The 7,714-nt window shown below is 32.7% G+C and overlaps 1 protein-coding gene across 1 annotated transcript; it reads right to left on the bottom strand.

Moving 5' to 3' along the window:
- Nucleotides 1-1,842: 1,842 nt before the first annotated feature.
- On the bottom strand, nucleotides 1,843-7,479 carry dnaja3b (DnaJ heat shock protein family (Hsp40) member A3b). The gene is made up of 12 exons (XM_073843690.1): nucleotides 7,461-7,479; nucleotides 7,253-7,386; nucleotides 7,085-7,168; nucleotides 5,998-6,198; nucleotides 5,764-5,916; nucleotides 5,544-5,691; nucleotides 5,372-5,436; nucleotides 3,051-3,179; nucleotides 2,850-2,965; nucleotides 2,670-2,767; nucleotides 2,431-2,582; nucleotides 1,843-2,236 (listed from the first exon to the last, which is right to left on the bottom strand). Exons 1-11 carry the CDS (start codon nucleotides 7,477-7,479, stop codon nucleotides 2,476-2,478), a joined length of 1,254 nt encoding a protein of 417 aa, XP_073699791.1. The 3' UTR covers nucleotides 1,843-2,236; nucleotides 2,431-2,475.
- Nucleotides 7,480-7,714: the final 235 nt, after the last annotated feature.

Genomic DNA, 7,714 nt, shown 5'->3' with positions numbered 1-7,714 from the left:
GTTTAGAAGCATATATTTAGTATTATGCAAACATAAGTCACCATGTGCTCAATTGAAAGCCACTAGGGACATGAGGACAAAACATGGTGGACATCAACATCCATCAAAGCACGGGATGTTGTGACTTTTCATTCAGACTGAGATATAGGCTAACCCAAGACAAAAAAGTGTAATAAGTCTAATGTACGATAATATTACGTTTCAGTACTAATGTTTACATTTGCTCAAAGTGTCCCGTTCTCTTTCCTCACAGAGTCTTTCATTATCAAAGAAAGGCCTCCACCTAGTGGAGAGGAAGTGACGGTGACAATGAGAGTGCTTGTTTTTGTGGTTGAAACGATTTGTATGTCTCCTAAAGTATTTTCTGAACAAACCCGAGGATGTATAAAGCTGAAACAATACTACGTACAATATGTACTTACGTTTTTACGAAGTAATCGTCCGATATTGATCCTGTCAGAAAGCGCACGCAAAAGCTCACTCTGAGAAACGGAATACGTGTTTGCCCGCGTCTTTTTGGCGCCAATTATTTTTCCTTATGTTTATTATTTTGCGTAGTCCCTTAGGTTAATTAACCATGGTTTTACAAAGGTTTGGCGTAATTAGATAAAAAAGAGTTCCCATAAAGACATGAACGAGCATCCAATTTGATCCCATAAAAAAATCCTATAGGAATGATCCTACAGAATATTTGTCTTGTCCTATAAGAATATTCCTATCGAAATCCTATAGGAATGGTTCCAAAATATGATAGAAATTCCAATAAGAATCCTGTACAAAATTCTTATTGGAATCCTTTAGGATTTTTTTTAACAAAGGTGTGTAGCAAAACCAGGTTAGTTTGTTGTTTACCGTGGTTTACCTATAGTAATCATGGTTTTTGGTTTTATTTGTAGTAAAACCATGGGTGATTTTCGTAAAGGTTAGATTGCTTGTTTCAATGTTACTAAACAATATATAGTTTTGGTCAAAAATTGTACATTCTTACCTCCACATCAGTTTTTGAGAATATTCTTAAATACAGTTGAGGTCAAAAGTTTACATACACCTTGCAGAATCTGCAAAATGGTAACTATTTTGCCAAAATAAAAAGTAATTAGATTTAGATATAGTTTTGGTCAAAAATTTTACATTCTTACCTCAAAATCAGTTTTGGGGGGTATTCTTAAATACAGTTGAGAATCTGCAAAATGGTAACTATTTTAAAAAATGAGAGGGATCATACAAAATGTTATTTTTTGTTTAATATTAAAAGCCGTTTACATGTAAGTCAACAAGAGAAAATAATAGTTGAATTTATAAAAATTCAAAAGTTTACATACCCTTGATTCTTAATACTGTGTTGTTACCTGAATGATCCACAGCTGTATTTTTTGTTTAGTGATAGTTGTTCATGAGTTTGTCCAAAACCGTTAAACTGCCTGCTGTCCTTCAGAAAAATCCTTCAGGCCCCACAAATTCTTTGGTCTTCAGCATTTTTGTATATTTGAACCCTTTCCAACAATGACTGTATGATTTTGAGATCCATCTTTTCACACTGAGGACAACTGAGGGACTCATATGCAACTATTACAGAAGGTTCAAACACTCACTGACGCTCCAGAAGGAAAAACAATGCATTAAGAGCCAGGAGTAAAAACTTTTGAACAGAATGAAGATGTGTACATTTTTCTTATTTTGCCTAATGTCATACTTTTTTCATTTAGTACTGCCCTTCAGAAGCTACAGGAGATACTTAAATGTTTCCCAGAAGACAAAATAAGTCAAATTTAACCCAATATTCAAATTGAAAAAGTTTTCACCCCCAGCTCTTGAAAGTAAAATGTATTTGTAAGGCAAATGTATTCAAGGACTCTATTTTATTTATCATGTTGTCACAGCTGAAGGATTGCTAGCATGCTTATTAGCCTTTTCTAGTGTTAACGCTAACAAACAGAAATGTAATAAAATTATATAACAAAACACATTTCTTGCGACCATTTATTCAGACATTCCCCATTAAAACATCAGCATATACCAAACAAACAGCACAGAAATATTAGACATGTCATCCTCAGGCTGAGAATTGGTGGAGGTTCTCAAGATAACAATTACTTTAATGCTGATCTGTATGAGCAAATTGGAGATGGTGTCCACATGATTGGAGTCCTCTGCTAGGTGACTGTGCTTCTTTCTTACTCCTTTCATACTTCTCATCTTTGGCCTTCAAGTAGAATAGAAATAGAAGATTGTTCACCTGGATAAAAACAACAATTTGTACCGGAAATCTTCATTGCTGAATATTTTTAACTTGACAAATGCATCTAAAGCAAAGACACTGTGATAAAACTAGCTGTAAGACATGGGGTTTGTGTAGTAATTTTAGATTCTATGATGGCTTTAAATATTAAATATGCAAAACTAGAGCTTGAAATTTCTGTTCATACACACCAAGTCTAAACTAAAACATCTAAGGACTGCTGCCTTCCATGATCTTCAGGTGAACATCTTCTTCAGTTTAGAGAAAAATCCCCCTTCCTCTTTTTCTGGCTCTTCTTCTTTGCTCTGTCCTGATTCTGAGGTCTGTCCGGCCTGAGAGCTACCTGAATAAAAACACACTTAGTAAAACAGCTGAAGGAACATAACTTTTGAGGTACGCATTTGTGTTTAAAAGGTGTGTGTTGATTTACTTTTCTCTGGTCTGGTTACTCCAGTAACAGTTCCTTCTACTTCCATCTCATCCTCTGCATAACTTAAGAGCAGCATTCTCTGCCTGTTTGTCAGTTTCCTGCAGATGATCCATGAGATTTATTAGACAAACACAAATTGGCTGTGCATAAATGCACGTGTGTGTCTGTGAATGCTCTTACTTAGGAATTTTGACTTTGATATATACATAATGATCTCCGTAACCAAAGCTGTTCACTCGTGGGATGCCTTTTCCTGCCAGTCTGATCTTCTGTTCTGTCTGAATGCCTGGAGGGATCTGCAAGAAACACATTTCCTTTTAGTCATAATATACTGTGCCAAGGTACAATAAAAGGCACAATGAAAGTCTTTTATTTTCTAACCGCAATGTCGATGGTGCTGTAGAGACCCTGTGCTTTGGCTGTTCCTCCTAGAATCGCCTGTGCTATTGAAATCATCACATCAGAGTGGATATCAGCGCCATCACGACGAAACACTGGACTTCTCTGGACCTGCAACACAGGGAGTGAGATGCACACATGTGACCCTGGACCACAAAAACCAGTTGTAAGTAGCACAGGTATATTTGTAGCAAAAGCCAACAATACATAGATTTTTCTTTTATGCCAAAAATCATATGGATATTAAGTAAAGATCATGTTCAATGAAGACATTTTGTAAAATTCTTACCATAAATATATCAAAATTAATTTTTGATTAGTAATATGCCTTGCTAAGAACTTCACTTGGACAACTTCAAAGGCAATTTTCTGAATATTTAAATTTTTTTGCACCCTCAGATTCCAGATATTGTATCTCAGCCAAACATTGTCCTATCCTAACAAACCATACAGCAATGGAAAGTATAAATGTATAAATCTCAAATTGATTATTTACAATAATGCGTTACTTACACACTATTGTTCTGTTTAAATAATATTAATAATATTTAAATACTGTGACACAATCTGTATTGTTAAAAGCGCTATATAAATAAAGGTGACTTGACTTGACTTGAAATCTCAATTTCATAAAATTAACCCTTATGACTGGTTTTGTGATCCAGGGTCACATATGTAAGATGGAATAAGATAATGTAGACAACTAGCAATTTATTAGAAATAATTTATGGAGAATTACATTAAATAAATGTAAACTACTAGTATGAAACCTAAACTAAAATCAAATTTTATAATAATAATAATAAATAATAATAATAATAAATAAAGCTAGTAATAAAAGGCAGTGCGAAATTAGAAACTGACAGTTATAAATAGGGATTAATTATGAAAATAAAGAATTATTAAAAGGTGTAGTAAAAGTAAAACTATAGAGAAAAATAGCATAAATTAAAACTAGGTTATAAAAAAATAAAAGATACTAAAAGGCAGTGCAAAATGAGAAAATTAGCAAATGTAAAAAAAAAAAAAATTGTTTAATGTTTTCTTTGTAAATTAGTTATTAAAAGTGATAGTAAAAGTATAACAACTGTAATAAAATAGAATAGTAATAAAAAGAAATGTAAAATTAGAAATTAATAATTACCAAATTAATAAGAATAAATTATGAGAAATAAATATAAAAAACAGTACTGTAAACTAAAAAGAAGTGTAAAACTGAATGTAATAGGACAAATTATGAGGATACCAATAATATAATAATTCAGTTACTAATAATTAATTCAGTTACTGAAGTACAGTGCAGTTTAAAAGTTTGTTTAGAAAGACATTTTTATATATTTTTTTTTTCATTTTGTCTTTTTTTTGCTCATTAAGGAAGGCAGAGTTTATTTGAAAATAAAAACACAGAAAAATAAGTAATATTGTGAAATATTATTTCAATTTAAAATAGTGGTTTTGTATTTTGATATACTTTAAAACTGAATTTATTCCTGTGATTCAAAGCTGAATTTTCAGAAAATCAGAAATCATTCTAATATGCTGATTTACTATCAATGTTAAAAACAGTTGTGCTGCTTAATATATATATTTTGTGGAACGTGTAATACTTTTGTCAGGATTCTTTGATTAATTAAGTTATAAAGAACAACATTTATTCAAAATAGAAATCTTTTCTAACAATACACACTACTGTTCAAAGTTTGGAGTCAGTAAATTTTCTTTCTTTCTTTAAAATTAATATTTCTTTTATTCAGCGAGGATGTGTAAAATTAATAAAAAGTGATAGCAAAGACTTATATTGTTAGAAAAGATTTCGATTTTGAATAAATGCTGTTCTTTTTAACCTTTTATTCATCAAAGAATCCTGAAAAAAGTATTGTAGGTTCCAAAAGAATATTAAGCATCACAACTGTTTTCAGCACTATTAATAAATCAGCATAGTAGAATGATTTCTGAAAGATCATGTGACACTGATGACTGAAGTAACGATGCTGAATTTTTTTTTTACATTTTAAAGTATATTAAAATGGAAAACTCTTATTCTGAATTGCAATAATATCACAATATTACTTTTTCTCCATTTTTGATCAAATAAATGCAGCCTTGATGAGCATAAGAGACTTCTTTAAAAAACATTACAAGTCTCACTGATCCTGTTGAATGGCAGTGTAGTTCGAAACAAAAACAAATAGTATTTGGACACTTTTCTTAAAGGAAAATGTCTAGCTCATGTGTGATGTTATTTCTTTCTTTTTTCTTTTTAGAGAAATTTGGGATCAGCAGATCTGGAAAGAAACACTCACCCTGAATGTGATGTAAATGTATTTCTTCCCAACCGGCACCTTAACTGACTGTCCGTCTTGTATACCTGTAACAAATCGACAGCAGTCAGTCAGTATCTCATATGTTCACCTCAGTTCAGTCTGTGCACCAATACACTTCGAATATACTGTAGAGTCAGTCATGGACACACACCTGCAGGCACAGGTACCATGACAGTCTGCTTCTGTTTGGTTTGTCCAACTCCTCTGCACATAACACAAGGAGTGATGATGATAGAGCCTCTTCCACCACACCGCCTACATGCGGAGCGCATCATAAACGGACCAGTGTTTATAGACTCCTGCGTAAGAGAGTAAATTACGCAAAAATGTAATAAAAACAATCGCTAATACGATTGCTATGGCGTCCTCACCATGCCTGTTCCATTGCAGTAGTGACAATGTGACACTTTAGTTCCCGGCTCGTGACCTTTTCCATCACAGCGTGGACAGGCGTCATCTATGTTGACTGTTATCTCTTTATTCACGCCTTTAGCAGCCTGCATGAACGTCAGTTCCATCATAAACTATGGAGGAAGAGAGAGTTCAGATGGTGGTAATTTTAAAGAGAAACACAAATAAGAGACTGTTGTCGCCGTGTCTCTCACTTCAGGTGCCTGATCGAACATGGAGTTGAAGTCGCCGAAGCCACGACCCCCTGCGAACTCTCCAAAGATCTTTCGGAAAAGCTCTTCTGGGTCCACGGTGGTCCCGCCTCTCCAGTATTGCTGCTGTCCCGGCCCACTCGCACCCGGACCGGCAGAACCGTACGTGTCATACTGCTTCCTCTTCAGCTCATCACTGAGGGTCTGTTCATACCGAATAGCATAAACATAGTGAAGTTCAAGAAAAAAAATATTCAGGTCATAAATATTTCATTTTGTTAAATAAAATAAGATACATTTCAAATTAAAGTCTTTTATAAACAAACAGAACAAAACATATATTTACACACAACCGTTAAAATGTTTGGGGTCAGTACATAGTCAAAAAACAAAACAACAACATAATTTTATTCAGCAAGGACGCATTAAATTGATTTTGAGATATGTACACTTCCAGTCAAAAGTTTTTGAACAGTACGATTTTGAAGTCTCTTCTGCTCACCAAGCCTGCATTCATTTGATCCCAAGGACAGCAAATATTTTTACTTTTTAAAGAAACTGTTGACTATTGGAATATATTTTAAAATGTAATTTATTCCTGTGATCAAAGCTACATTTTCTTCATCATTACTCCAGGCTTCAGTGTCACATGATCCTTCAGAAATCCTATTAATATGCAGATTTGCTATTCAAGAAACAATTTTTATTATTATTATCAATATTTAAAACAGTTGAGATTTTTTTTTTCTGGATTCTTTCATTAAAAGAAAGATCCAAAGATCAGCATTTATCTTAAAGGAACACTCCACTTTTTTTGGAAATAAGCCCCCCCCCCCCCTTTCTTTTTTAAGATGTTGTTTTTTTGAACTTTGTACAGTATTTTCTTAAAAATACTCCAAAAATAAAATTAAAAAAATAATTAGAATCACAGGACTAAATTAGATTATAAAATATTTTATAATATTTTGAAATGATGAAATAATAGTTTTACAATATTACTGTTATTGTATTTGGATCGATGAACACAGCCTTGATGAAAGTAAAAGACTTTTAGACATTTAGAGGAAAATGGATATTTAATGTTTCTCACCTCATAGGCTTCTGCCAGCTTGGAAAACTTCTCTTTTGCATCAGGGTCATCTGGGTTTGTGTCTGGGTGATATTTCTTGGCCAACTGAGAGAAAATACTCCTAGGGTTAAACTGCCCATTAAACCATCCTTAGAAAATATTAAAGTTATGTAACATGCGTTGTCAAACCTGGTAGTAGGCTTTCTTTATCTCTTTCTGAGAGGCAGCCCGAGGAACCCCCAAAACTTCATAATAGTCCTGCTGATGGCAACCAGAAGTAGTGTGGAAGAAATGAGAGCTGGAAATACTGTGGCTCCTCAACACTAAAAAAAAACACAAACACACACTTAACATTATCGTAAGACAAAAAGACATTTCCACCACTTTGTTGAAAAACTGTCATCCAAGATGTTCATGACTTTCTTTCTTCACTCTTAAAGAAATGGTGTTTTTTTTAGGAAAAGATTTCAGGATTATAATCCATTATTATTTCAGGATTATATATCCTGAAATAATAATGAATATTATTTCAGGATATTATTAATGGATATATATATATATATATATATATATATATATATATATATATATATATATATATATATATATATATATATATATATATATATATATATATATATATATATATAT

Source organism: Garra rufa, chromosome 7 (genome assembly GCF_049309525.1).
Source record: "Garra rufa chromosome 7, GarRuf1.0, whole genome shotgun sequence".
NCBI classification, from domain to species: domain Eukaryota; kingdom Metazoa; phylum Chordata; class Actinopteri; order Cypriniformes; family Cyprinidae; genus Garra; species Garra rufa.
Note: the sequence above shows the minus strand (reverse complement) of the source record. Positions and strands in the feature narration are given on the sequence as shown.

Coding starts and splice junctions, on each gene's coding strand:
- dnaja3b (XM_073843690.1), bottom strand. Junction 6,199..7,084: donor AGCTGGCAGAAGCCTATGAG/GTGAGAAACATT, acceptor CGGTATGAACAG/ACCCTCAGTGATGAGCTGAA. Junction 2,768..2,849: donor ATCAAAGTCAAAATTCCTAA/GTAAGAGCATTC, acceptor GATCATCTGCAG/GAAACTGACAAACAGGCAGA.